This window comes from Hevea brasiliensis, chromosome 9 (assembly GCF_030052815.1).
Source record: "Hevea brasiliensis isolate MT/VB/25A 57/8 chromosome 9, ASM3005281v1, whole genome shotgun sequence".
Taxonomy (NCBI): domain Eukaryota; kingdom Viridiplantae; phylum Streptophyta; class Magnoliopsida; order Malpighiales; family Euphorbiaceae; genus Hevea; species Hevea brasiliensis.
In genome coordinates, this window is record NC_079501.1 from 97,462,859 (window position 1) to 97,477,442 (window position 14,584).

Consider the following 14,584-nt stretch of genomic DNA (forward strand, 5'->3'; position numbering starts at 1 on the left):
TTTTATAAAATGACAAGAATTTTTCTAATAATTGTTTGTTAAAATTTTATAAATTCCAAATGATTTATTTGAATTAAATTGAAATTGACCCAAAATTTTATGAATAATTAAAATAGACTATTTTCTCTATCAGTTTAATCTAGTTCAAATTGGATTTTTTTTTTTTAAGAAAGAAATTTTGAAAAGAAAAATTCAACAACTCAGTTGTTTCAAACTTCAAAGCAAACAAAAAAAACACTGAAATTAAAATCAAATCGAAATCAAGACCAAATTGAAACTAAAATTAAAACCAAAACCAAAACCAAATCAGTAACGATCCCAAACTCCTAGTTCCAAAGACCAAAACCGATCTGCTGGCCAGGTCTAACATCCACACCTGTTGGATTTTGTAATCAGCAGCATATATTTGCAGATAGATGCAAAAGAAAAAAGAAAAAAAAGAAAAAAAAAAGAAAAAAAAAAAAAAACCAACAGGTATCATTTTATAATGCAGACAAGACCCATTATTTGGCAATTGATTTGCATATCTCAATTCATGACAATGTTTCAGGGACAAAGAAAATCCAGGACAACATGAAAAATATCAGATGGGCAATAAAAACAGGTAAAAACTGTAATCATGTCTTAAAGCTGAAAACAAGTCATAGCCTTGCTGGGACAGCAGGCATACGTGGCAATGGCAAGTCATAATCAGCTGTTTAATCGTAAAAGAAAATCCAGATCTTTCACAACCCATACTTTGCGAATTTACATAATTTCAGCAGTTGTAAAGTCAAGGCAATGACTGTGCAAGTATACAAAGACATTCGAGACCGATCCAAGAAACAGGACCCTTGCTCCAACAATTTAAATCTTTAATCTTTAAGATTTTACAATGTGTCACAATGCAATTATCTTCTAGACTCTTCTCATGGGAATGGGATGATATGCTTAATCAGGAATTGTCCTGCAACCTGTATATTGTAATTTCTTGCTGCTTAAAGTAGCGTCGATCCTCTTCATCAACCAGGACAAGGTTTAAATAATACTTCACACTGAATTTGTTGTTAATGTTGCGGTGTGTTGGTGTCAGTTCATAAGGGCTAAGGAAGAGTCTGATTGGAATTGATTCACCTGTGCCAATGGGCAAATGCTAGTAAGGCTGCTGCATTGCTATGGAAATCAAGGATACATCCCATCTATTTTTCAATGCATGCAACCAGACTACTCAAATTAAAAATAATCAAAATTTATTTGAAAATTGGGACCTGTACCATCTTGGGATCTATATAAACTAATTAAGGGCATACAATGTAACATAATGAATTTCTTTGATTTGCATATACAGTTGTACTTTTGGTTAGGTTATTCAATAAATGTCAGTAGGAATGCCAAACTTACCTCTGACTGGAGCTCCGTCCATCAACTCAAATTTTGCTAGTGTCTCTGTTTCAACATGTGTATTGGCCCCTGCTCCTGTTGATTCTCGGCGCCTTATCTCAAGATCCATATTCTTTATCTTGATTCTTACAAGAAGAAAATATATCTTGCCAATGATCACATCTTTGAGATGGTACCTGTACAGTTTAATTTCCAATGAGCTGCAGAAAAGATGTACCCTTCCAAAGCTACAAACCATAAAACTGAAGTCGTGCACTTCCCACACCAAGGTAATTTATGACACACCCTATATCAGCCAGGTCATGCCAAGTCCAAGTTCTGATAAAGGCACATTGGATTGCATGAGCAGCTGGAACTCCAGTATAACTAATGCAGTGTGAGAAGATAGAATTTAGGAATTATTCTCATTGTAAAATTAGGAAATTTAAGAGTTTTATTATTTAATAATTTTTATCTCATTAGGTTTCTTATTTAAGAATTTTATTATTTCCTAGTTTATTTTAGTTTAATTTAGTATTCCTAATTAGCATTGAATTAGGGTTCTAAAATCTTAATGTGATTGGGATTCCTAATTCTATAAATAAGAAATAAGGTTTCTATTGTTATTAGACAAGTTTTAGACTATGATTATTATTGATATTAATAAAATTATTGAGAATTAGTTCTTTTTTCCAAGGATTGGTGCTCATTTTGTTCTTTATTCTTATTTGTTCTACGTCAATTTTGGTATCAGAGACCAACTTCAACCTAAAGCTTCTGCAAACATTCAAACCTTCTGCTTTCGCCTTCTTCATCTCGAAATTCCTTAGTTATTGTTTGAAAAAAAAATTTACAAAACTAGAAACAGAGTCTTCAAAAGAAACTAAGAAGTACCGATAAGCAAACCAAGCAGTACCAATCAACCTACTCCTTCACTAGCCACCATCCGACAATCAGAACAGCTCCACACCACTATGAGAATACTCGTCAGCCTATGGCAAGTCCAAAGTTGCCCTTCTGGTAGCTAGAAATTGGTCGGAACTCCAGATCTAATTAGGGCGGATTTCAGCCCGAATATCAACCTGCTGGAATTTCAAATTTTCTGGCCATCTGATCGTCCTCGGCCCTTCTCCAGTGGCTAATCTACCTATCTTTGCTGTCAAAATTGCTGTCCGACTTCACAGCTACAAAAATCTATTGGGTCAGGTAAAGGAATCTGCTAGATTATTACTCCTAAATTGCTGAAATTTCAGTTTTCTTCGATAAGGTATGCTTCTTTAAATTGAAATCATAATGTGGTTTGATAATGGACAACAGAATTACTTTAATGATTCATCGTTACAACTAGATGAGTTATGGGATACAATTCAAGGAATACAAACTGAGATTGATGGATATTATGAATAGCTTGATGAAATATCTTATTTGATAGGTTTATATGGTGGTCCTAATTATGCTCCTTTTAGTTTATTTGATGAGTCAAAATATACAAATAATCTTACAATATACAAAGAAAACACTTGAAGAACGTAAGAATGAATACCATGTTCGAAAAACTCATCTACAAGTTAAAGATAAAGGACTTGAAGAGTTTAAAGCATGGAAAGAAGCACACACGTTTCAATTGAGAGAGCAGTTGGATACAAGAAAAAGTATTGAAAATATAAAAGCACAGAAGTCTTGAAAATGCAAAGAAACTACAAGAAGAGCAAGAAAAGCAACTTGAAATTGAAGAACAAAAAAAGCAAGTTGAAAATGAAATTGAAGAAGAGCAACTTGTAATTGAAGACGACCAAGTTACAAAGCAGATAATAAAAATTGAAGAATCCAAAATTGTGGTTGTTGAGCCTTCACCTGTCGAAGAGTTCATTTTAGAGCAAAAAGTTAATCAAGTCTCAATTGTTGTTTTAATTGATTTTATTTGCCCAGATATTTGTAAGAAAACAAAAGAGAGAGCAAACTTATTCAAGTTATTCTTATTGCTATCATCCACGAAGATTGTACTGTGTGTTCTCTTTGCTTGGTTCTTGATCCTTTAACATTTCAAAACTCGAGGACGAGTTTTTTTTAACCACAGGAGAATAATAAAGTATGGAAAGATAAAATTTAGGAATTATTCTCATTGTAAAATTAGGAAATTTAAGAGTTTTATTATTTAGGAATTTTTATCTTATTAGGTCTCTTATTTAAGAATTTTATTATTTCCTAATTTATTTTAGTTTAACTTAGTATTCCTAATTAGAATTCAATTAGGATTCTAAAATTCTAATATGATTGGAATTCCTAATTCTATAAATAAGAACTAGGGTTTCTATTGTTATTAGACAAATTTTAGACTATGATTATTATTGAGATTAATAAAATTGTTGAGAATTAGTTCTCTTTTCCAAGGATTAGTGTACTCATTTTGTTCTTTGTTCTCGTTTGTTCTACATCAATAACCCAATAAACAAAAGACCTGTTACTTTCAGATCTTAATATGCCACAAATTGGATAACTGGTGCCTAATCAAGAGCATAAAAGATCAAGAAGAGATTGGTCAAAAGCCTACTCACTAATAGACTTACTTGCTTTTATTGTACTCAAACTCAATATGTAGGCAATCTTCAATTCCGACTTCCATCTGCATAATTCATTAGATTTAAAAAAGATCAACAATATCATAATAATTGCCTATTTTGCATTACATGGGAATATGTCACTTCAATGGGGTACCAAAAAATATTTTAACCCTGCATTTTTTTTCTATTATAGCCAATTCTTTTTTTCTTTTTCCCAACTCTACATGAATATGGTACTTCAAAAGTCAGACCAAAAATCTTAGTAACAGAAACAGTTTTAAAATTGAAAATGGTGTCACGGAAGCAGATTAAATCAGACCAAACAGAACACTGCTACTGTGAATTGTTCTACAAATATAGCCAAACAACAAAAATAAAAATTAGATGAATTTAACTAAATATCTTAGCATTCCAGTGTATCTAACAGTTTATAGTGGCAATGGTTGGGGGGCCAGGGTTGTAAATTTTTTTTTTTTTCAATTTTAAACAGATCTTTTAATTTTTGCTATTTTATGTTAATATAAGAAACTGTTTACAATTTTAGCCAACTAATCAAAATTGAGGAAAATATATATTTTTTACATTTTTTACTTTCCCTTAGGGAACTTATAATTTCCTCAATCAACTTCAACTTAACAAGTTGTCATGCTTAGAATTTTTCTAGGTTTGGATTCTAAAGCTGTAAGTTCGAAAATGTTATTCAACAAGACTATGAAGGAAAATCCATGACAATAAGAAATGAAATTTCATCAAGCTTCTAAAGTTCATTTTGTGGCAGAAGGATCAATGGTTATAGGAGAGCGCGATGGGGTTTCCAAGAGGATATCTTCCAAGGACTTATCATACCAGTTTGTTGATTCCTTTTTAAATTTCAGAAACTGTCCACCTATAGCCATCACAATGGCAAACTAAGAAATGAATACCGCAACCCAGGTTCACATTACAAATATAAAAATGCTGCACTTGCCTTGATGCTATTGTTGATTGATGGAGGTGGAGAATAGTTGCAAACCTGATACATGACAATGATGTCAAGGAAAATATTAGAAGAGATGCTATGTAGCGACAGCGGAACAGGATGAAAAAATTACTACTCTATTCAAAACATACATACACACAACAGCTACGGCTATGACGTAGGATTTTTTTTGGACTAATTAATGAAAAAAACCATTACTTTCGTGTGAATAATCAATTTTATCCATATCTTTTAATTCTATCAACTCTACCCTCACCCTTCAGGATTGGTTTCAATTTTATCAAGTAATTTCAAATTGACAAAAAAAAATGTTATTTTATCATTGCATCATATAAAATATTAATTTTTTAGTCAAAATCATTCTACAAGTAATCAACATTTAATTATACAACAGCTCCAAAGCAAAAATTTAACTAATGACCAGACTAAGATACCATCAAATACACCAATGATTGCCTCACTCCACACTCCGGACTCCAGAGTGTGTGAACTGAGAAACATCTCAGACAAAAATAATATCATTTCTGTAAGCAAAGGAAAAAGTATCACAATGACATTAGAATTGTTGAGGTTCTTATTTCTGAGGGCATTTGCCTTCTCTCAACCCTCAAATCTGTAACCTGAGAGCCATTCCATAGCCTAATTCATCAAGATCCAGATGCCGCTCATTAAAACACTCTACCATTCCTTCTTCCATAAAACTTTCCCAGTTCATACTTTATCATGAAAAAATCCTCAGCATATCTTCATTGCTCACCGAGGTTGGTTGCAGAGCCAAGATTGAGGAGATTCCTGATGAAGTCGGATAGAGTGACGGCCACTTGGATGAGATTTGGCATCAAAGCTAGATTTGAGAATCTTGTAGTGTTTCGGAGGGGCAGAGTTGATCAGAGTTCAGCGTTGTGGTGTCTTGGAGAGGACAGAAAATGAGATAGCAAGCTTGGGAATTCAGTTCCCATGGAATTTTGAATTGAAAGGAAACTTATGGATGGGTGCAGGGAATTCATGGGTTGGGTAGAGAGTGGTAGTTGGTCTCTTCATCTACTAAAGTGGCAGCCAAGTTTAGAGAGAGATAGAGAGAAGGAAGGAAGAAAGGAGAGAAAAGGATTGAAATATAATTTTAATTAAAAATATACATTTTTTTTATAAATAATATCTTATTTGATTCGGAAATAAAATATATATATATTTTTGAATTTTACAAAACTGATTGATAAAATTGCAACCAATCTTAAAGGATGAGAGTAGAATTGATAAATTAAAAGGATTTGCTAAAATTGCTAAAATTGATAATTTGCAGAGGTCATGTTTTTATTGTTCACTTAGGCCTTTTTTCTTTACTTAAAATGATTCAAAATGGTACTGCAAATTCCAAACCAGTACCCTCTTCCATAGGTACTGGCACATCAACTGATAAACAATGAGGCAGAACTTCATCTGTGCTTTTTGTAAAAGACAAGCCAACATCTGCTACAGAAATTGAAAAGCATCAACCATTGAGAGTATAAGTGCGAGGAGGGAGAGAGAGCAAAATCGTTACCATAAAGTCCTGGTTTTCAATGATGCTTCCTGCATAACCACGACTGATGGTCACTTTCAAAACATACCTGTTAAAAAGAGAATGACACACTGTTGTGACACGAGTAGTCTATTACAGCATCGTATTTACCTTTTCCATCTCAAAAGACTTCATTATTCTAGAATTTCAAAATAAGCACTGTGTAAATGGCTAAAGATTCCTATTTTTATTTGGGCACTCTTATCAGTGATCCCCTTTCGCTGTATTGATCTTTATGAATTGCAATGTACAGGATGCTAAGAAACAGAGTGGTAGTAGAGATAGATTTCCTTCCAGTATGTCATTACAACCGATGCCAATGCACAATAGAAGGAACTGGTAGGGACCAAACCTTAGAGATGACACATTATCGATTAAGCAACAGAACGGATTGAAGATATTTTCAATTCAATTTCTAAATTCTTACAAATTTAGAAACTGAATTATATTCTTCAAATAAAAAAGAAATTGAATTAAATAATTAAATTCAATTCAAATTAAACAATTAAATTAAAAATCTTTGCACAATGAAGCTATTTGATAGAAATATGATTGAGACAGAATTAATTGAGAACCAACATATAAAGTAAAAGATTCTTGGAATATGCTTCAGGCCTAGATTATTGCAATGAGTGAAAACAGGTTTTTACTGTAAAATCATGCAATACCCAGAATAAAATCACACTTTGCAGACCTTAATAATAATAATAATAATAATAATAATAATAATAAAGCAGCTACTACAATTTATTGGTACTTCTAGTAAACAGTTCAACAATAGATATCTACTTAGACAAGGAAGGAGTGAAAAAATCAGCCAACAGCAGAAGAAACCATTAACAATCAAGGAACAATGTTTATGAAGAACTTCACGCCAATCCAGATGCCAGAAAGAATCTAAAACTAGCTCTATGTAATATCAAACTGTCAGAATCAAATATAAACTGATTTGTAACAACAAACTAACTGCAGCTGGTCCACAAAACATGAGACCATGAAACATTAAAGCTAAACACTTGCATACCTAAGCCTCACATTCACCCCGTTATATGTCTCGTAAGGCATTTCTACCGTAGAAAACTCAAATGGGTATGTTTTTCTTTCATATATTTCTCCAGGAATATCCAATTCACGCACTGCAAGAAAGAGAAACAGAATCATGACCAAAATAAAACCATTTTTTCCTCTTGCAAAATACATAGGCTTAACATTTGCCAATGTTTAAGTTCAAAACACAATTGGAGCTAAAATTAACATTTAAATTCACTCCTAATTGCAAAAACAGGATATGTTTAGATCTCTAAAAAGAAAAATGATGAATGACAATGGTCATTAACTATAAGCAAAAGCAAATAAAAATTTTAGGCCATTTTTGCTGCCTCCTTTTTTCCTAACCTCCACTCCCGATGATAACAACTAATTGATTTTTCAAACATCAATCTAGTCAATCAACTAAAGAGGACAGAGGTCAGCTGTTAGAAATTCAACTAAGAACAAACTTAAGAACCAAGAGCCAAATTCAACATTTTATTAAATTCTTGATCGTTTCTAGAAAAATAAACAATGTAAGAGATTTATATATAATATATAAGAAGCTGTATATAATGCACATTTTTCAGTGATAAAAAATCAATTTTATTGTAAAGATAAATAGGAGAAAATAGACATACACGAAAAAAGAAAGAAAGGAAATTCAAGGTAAGATTTGTTCTTTTATATATATGTGTGTGTGTGTGTGTGTGTGTGTGTGTGCGTGTGTATGTGTGTGTGTGTGTGTGTCTAAAACACAACAAGATATTTAGCATACAATTTTCCAGTTAATAATAATTATAAGAGATTAAAGAATAAACAAAATTATAATTTAGGGTTTGTTAGAGATTAAAAAAAGAAAAGAAAAACTCCCAAATGCTTTAAAGAAAAGCAAGTAGCTTTTGGGATTAAGATACCTAAAGCAATTAATAGTAGCCCTAAATAGGGCCTCACTGCCTTAGTATCCCTTTCTCCAATAGATAGCATATGAAGGATCAAACTTGAAGCCCATAAAAATGTATGCTCAATCTATTTCATGTTAAATAGAAACCATAAAATTATTGACAAGGTTTCCTAATTGCTACTGCCTGACTTGGCCAAAATGATAGCCCAGGCTTTAATAAGGAACTAAAACAGTAACCCAAGTAAGATTAAAAGTCAGTTCACAGTTTGTCAGGTTCTTTGGTTAATTGGCCAATCCAGTCTAGGATTCGAAAAAAATTTCAATTAGTCAAAATAAAGTTCCTAAAATGAATAGATAACATAAAGAAATATATCATAAAAGCAATTGCAAAGCCATAGCATACTCACCAAGGGAAGTAAAGTCATAAAAATTGCCTCTGTCAAAATACATCTCTGCAAAGTGGCATAAAGTTGTTATGAATTTTCACTACACAAGAGCGCAATGGTCTTAAATCTTTTGAAAGCAATAAAACAATAATTACTGAAACTGAATGCAGATAATCAACACAACTGCTTGTGGTAAAAATAGTGCAGCTCGATCAACTAGACACACACAGATGGTTTTGTTGGTGAAACTGAAAACCATTCTCGCACACTTCATGAATGAAAAATAATATGATTCATGAATATGATCAAACATATTTTAACAACCGTTCATCTAACATAAAAGACTCCAGGTAGTTTAAAAGACCGGGTCACCCAAGATGACTTGGAATTTAGTAAAGAAGGACTAGCAGCATTAAATCTTTTATGGATTTAATTCTAAACCAAGTAGAATAAAGGAAAATGATTCATACAGTTATCTGAGCCAGAATGGAATAGAAGCATAATTAAGTTAAATTAAGTTGAGGCTCAACTGTTTTGTCTTTGTGGTCTCTTCTAAATTAGACAAAAAATATAGGATGTAAACGAATCTGATACTTTTGGTTTCTAATTATTATTTCAGAACTAAATAGATAGACAATATATGATGTAAAAGAATCAGATTCTGTAAAATAGAATCCGAACCATAATTTCAAATTTAGTTTCTTATTAGTTATTACTATTTCGGAACTCATGACTTTTGCATGCTTTATGCAATTATGATTTTTCTAGTAACTTTAAGTGGTGGGCAAGTGCAAGAGACACTATGAAAGCACAATTTCTTGTTTTCTAGGTTGAGTGAATATGGCACGTTCCTAGAGCAGCAACATAATCAGTTAACTGGCAAACCGATCAGTAAAATCAGTTAACTGAAGACTTTGGACCAGTTGAAGTTCAATAATTTGTCGAGCAAATCAATTTGATTCAGCCTACAAAATCTACTCATAGTTCAGCTAAAACAGTGAGCACTCTAGTCCAGAGGCAGAGTCAGAAATTTTTTTTGAGGGGGCCAACATAAGGAAAATAAATGGTTCTAATATGTCACAACACATATCATGATAAAACAATGTAAACTATTTTTGGGGGGCCAATAATTAAAATAAAATATTTTTTTAAGCATATATCTAAGGAAATTATGATTTTTTTTTTTTTTTTTGTGTGGAGGGCTCCCCTTAGGGGCCCCCCCCCCTTTCTCCGCCACTGCCCTAGTCCATATAGCTAATACCAAAATACCAAATGGGTAGAATTAAGGCTTTGTCAAATTGATTTGAGCTAAATCTTATTTGGGAGGCTAAAGTACCATCCAAAGTTAAGGTTTTTGTGCGGTCACCTTTGTAGACGAGGTGAGCTAATAAGACACTATCTCTATCCTCTTCAAGTATGGGTTTTATGTTGCAGAATTAGCATGTCTCAGCATTGCCTCTTTTTACACATCTTTGAAAATATGAAATTAACTTTTTAGGAATTGCTGAAAAGCATAAGCTTTGCCCTGCTACGTTGAGGCTTGAGAGATTTATTACTTACGAATCATAGGGTTTTCAAGAGGCAGCTAAAAAGCTCCAAGATATGTTGAACTTCTTGTCATTTGGATAAGCTGCTATAGTGGAATGGCAAGATTATTTCAATGACAAGTTCTATTTAACCAAAATTTATGGGATGGATTATCTTTCTAACTTCTTTTTAAATATAGGGATTTTAAAGGGGCTTCCCTTGATGATATTCAAAGAGATTAGAAAGCATTACTTCATTTATCTTTCCTTTTTCTTTTAAATGCATTTTAAATATCCTCCTTGTAATTATTATGCCCCTTCTTTCTGTTAGTAAATTCTACTTCAATCCACACACAACTAGAGCAATAAAAAAAAATTTTTTTAAAAGAGTGAAGGTGTTAGGAAACATTCACAATTGGTTCATCAACAATACATTCCCCCAAAAGTATCTAGAATTTATTAAAGGCATGAATTACACAAGATATCAGAGAAAAATGCAAAGCATTCTAGAAACCATATGCCCATCCCTTTACTGAGAAATTCATCATGAGGAGAAGTTGAACGTAAACTCACCAATTTGACCAAGAAGCTCAACTTTGATGCCATTGTGTTCAACCCTCTTCCCTTGAAGTGGCTCTATTGAAATCTAAAATAATGAAAAATGTTCAAAGCATCATGTCAACAATACCAACTTGATGTTTTACCACAATCAATAACATAAACAACACTACTATCAAACAGAGCACCTTTCCAGCAATATTTTCTTGACTTTGGAAAAGTGGAACCATAACAGTCTGACCATTTTCCTTCTTCATCGGAACCTATACAGAGACATAAAGATAGTAACATCATTAGAAATGTCAACCAAATACGTTAAGAAACAGCCTAAAGCATTGCGAAGCATGATCCATTTCTACAGCACATTAATATTCCGTACATTTAAAGCAACTGCAATTTTTTATTTAAGTAGAATCCACAAGTTAATCCATTTTTTTTTCCTCCCAAAACTACACATGCATTCCACAGCATAATTACACAGTGAGTGCATTAATTTTCAGATTTATTTTATGTTTCATTTCACTTTATCAAACTACATTAGCAACTGAATATGAAACAAAACTACAGTGCACAGGAAAAAATTGAGTAGGTTACCTGCTTACGAGTTTTCCCATCAGTAAATGTGATGGAGATATTACAGGCTGGCTTGAAAGCTCCAATAAGGTAATTCTATGGTAAAATAAAGAAGAAAAAATCAGCAGCTTACAAACTGTGATAAACCCAGAAAAAGAAATTTCAAGAAAATAATAATTACAAACACAATGAGACCTCACCATGTTGTTTAATGTCCAAGCCCAATCCTAAAGTACTGATGATAACGCCTGCAAAACTCAGTATTACTGCAACGAAAGGACAAATTACCTGAGTTAGTGTTTTGCAAATGACAGAATCAAAACTCAAATTTCAAATTAAAAAACAACTGCATAGCCAAAACTAAGCTCAGATTATTTAAACCATAATCTAAAACTACACATATAGAAAATATTACCATCATAAGCTATTATTTACTGATAAATCATGTGAAAATGAGCACAGATGCAGAAGAAAAACAAATTTGTGACCAAAGGAAATCAAGAAATTAGATTGAAATTGCAATTCGAATTAGGAAACAGATCACCATACCTTCAGATATTAGCATAGAGAAAGAACAGAGGACAGAGAGATCCAGAGCATAGAGAGAAAGGACAGAAAAGGAAAAAAGAAAGTAAACCCTAGCTTGCTCATCTGAGAGTGGAGATTTGGCGAAGAAGAGAGAACTAACCTGTTCAATATGGAGCTTTTTGGGGTTAAGAGAGGGGAGAAATTGGAGTATACGATCGCAGAGAAGTGTGATGGTCGTCGTGACGGTGGTGGTTTTTCTGCTCATGACTCCATCCCTACGCTGTTTTCGGAATCTGACGGAGAACGCACGTCCTTGACCGTTATCGTTTGATTCGATATAATCGAAGCGATGTCGTTGTGTTTCCCTGTGTGTCGTTTTATTTTTCGGGATATTTGGGAAAAGGATAACAAAGTACAATAAAAATAAAATTATTACCTTCCAAGAAAATTAATCAATGTTAAATTTATCTTTTATAAACATATATAGCACACGGTTTTCCCGATGCTACATATAAATTATGAAATTATTTCAAACGGCGATTTATTTATAAAATATAATAATTTATTTGATTTTATTAATTTTTTTATTAATTAATTATTCAATTATTTTAAATTATAATTATGTATATATATGTTATAATATATTAATATATATTTATTACATTTATCTATAATTTTATATATTGCATTTTTTTTCTTTTGTATTGTATTTATACTTTTTTATATTATTAATATTATTTTTAAGGCTAATATTAATATTAGTAAATATAATATTTAAATGTATTATATTTTTTTAATATATTAAGAGGACATAATAAAATTTTAATATTTAAAATGATAAAAAAATATATAATTAAACTAATTTCAAATAATTCCATAATTTTAATCAATATTCATATTATATTACTATATTTTATTTATTTTTATTATGAAATTTTTATAGAAAAAAGTTAGATAGATAAAAAGTTTAGTGAATATAAAAAAAATAAAATATTAAATAATTAATAAAAAAATAAGACATTATTTATTTTCATATTTTAAAATTAAAAAATATAAAAATTTAAATTATTAGTACAAATAATTCTCTAATTTTATTAATATCAATCATGACGTATGCTTCATTTGAAGTTACAAGTAAAAAAAGTGCTTTTTAAAAAAAAATGAAAATGCTTTAAATATGGTTGAATTATGTTATTTAGTTATTTTGTAATTGTACAATTAAAATGTGTTAAATTTAATTTTAATTAATTTTTAATATTATTTAATTAATATATTTAAGAAATATACTTTTTATCAACAGTGGCGCCTCCTTCGATGAACCAAGAAGAGGATGGAGTTTTTCTGGGCAAAGTCCTTTTTCGAGTATGTTTAGTGTTGGTTTCACTAATCATTTTATTATGGAGGGATAGTGTGCTAATGAGGATCCATTATGGAATTTTGTCCAGAAGTGGAAGGGACTTCAAATGATTATGGTTTTCTATGGCTAGCAGCTTCAAGGAAACTCCTTACAAATAATGAGTCTTTCATAGGCATTTATGTAATTCAACAGCCTGTGATCTATGTTTAGGACATGTGGAATTGATTTTACATACTTTCTAAGGATTTTGATTTTGCTAGAGGGGTGTGATACCAATTTATTCCTTCACACATGCATGCAAATTTAATGGCATCTAACGTGCCTGTGCCTACATGGTTTCCTTTCAATCCTGGGCTTAAGGGTGTGTGCTTTCATGATGCTCCCCGGGCATCGGTCTATTGGTCTATATGGAAGCAATGTAATCATATCCTATTTGCTAACATGCATGTGGAGTTGGAGAGCTTTTTGTCCTCCATAATTTAACATACTTCTAAATATGTTAGGTTGACTATGATTTTGGAGACTAATGATGTTGTAACTTAGACTCAAGTAGAGAGATGGATAGGTTGGATTGTGGTTAGGGTAAGCTTAACACTCATGAAGCTATTAAAGATTATATGGTAATGTCCTTTGGTGTGATTTAATTTGGAATGCCGATGGCCACTTACATGGTGGACTTGCCTCAAACATTGTTCGTTGTTTTGTTAAAATTATTTTGGAGAGAAGGGTAGCACAAATTATTGGTGGAGGGAGATAACGTCTTTGTTGTGAGTATGTTATTAGACATTGTTGTTCTAAGGAGTTGTCAATCTCTTGTTAACTCTATTACTGCCCTTTTGGATTAGGATTGGGTGGTTCGTTTTCAGCATGACTATAAAAAAGCTAGTACGTGTGTAGGCTGGCTAGTGAATTGGGCATTCCAAAATAAAATTTATTTTTAATAAGTCCCACGCTTACGCGTTAGGTGCATATCAATACTAATGCCCTGTTTGTTTGAAAATTCCTTTGTTTTGTTTGAAGGACAATTGAAGTTATGAGGATTTGTTTTTAGTCATTTTATTTTTGTCCAAATTGGGCAGAAACAAAAAGGAAAACAACATTATTTTTTATGTTTTCCTCTGTATCCTTTTTAATTTATTTATTTTAAATTTATAAACTATTTTATTTTCATTTTTAATTTCTAATTAAAATTACACATAATTATATTATTTATTTAAATATATATAATAAAATATAAATTTGATGTGAGAATAAATTATTATTCAA

The 14,584-nt window shown here is 31.7% G+C and overlaps 1 protein-coding gene across 2 annotated transcripts; it reads right to left on the reverse strand.

Moving 5' to 3' along the window:
• Nucleotides 1-679: 679 nt before the first annotated feature.
• Nucleotides 680-12,292, reverse strand: LOC110639346 (vacuolar protein sorting-associated protein 26A). Of its 2 annotated transcripts, none has more exons than XM_021790249.2 (12): nt 12,122-12,292; nt 11,634-11,699; nt 11,455-11,529; nt 11,049-11,123; nt 10,876-10,948; nt 8,798-8,842; nt 7,482-7,593; nt 6,440-6,506; nt 4,888-4,932; nt 3,927-3,982; nt 1,381-1,556; nt 680-1,113 (listed from the first exon to the last, which is right to left on the reverse strand). In XM_021790249.2, the coding sequence occupies exons 2-12, from the start codon at nt 11,634-11,636 to the stop codon at nt 935-937; spliced, it is 906 nt and encodes a 301-aa protein (XP_021645941.2). In that variant the 5' UTR covers nt 11,637-11,699; nt 12,122-12,292; the 3' UTR covers nt 680-934. The 2 variants fall into 2 exon arrangements, with proteins under 2 accessions (XP_021645941.2, XP_021645942.2); XM_021790250.2 differs by having other exon boundaries at nt 11,983-12,130.
• Between the last annotated feature and the right edge of the window lie 2,292 nt (nt 12,293-14,584).

Excerpts from the sequence above, each read along its gene's own strand:
- LOC110639346 (XM_021790249.2), bottom strand. Across the intron at positions 10,949-11,048 it reads AAGAAAATATTGCTGGAAAG|ATTTCAATAGAGCCACTTCA; the intron begins GTGCTCTGTTTG and ends TCATTATTTTAG. Across the intron at positions 1,114-1,380 it reads GGACGGAGCTCCAGTCAGAG|GTGAATCAATTCCAATCAGA; the intron begins GTAAGTTTGGCA and ends CCATTGGCACAG.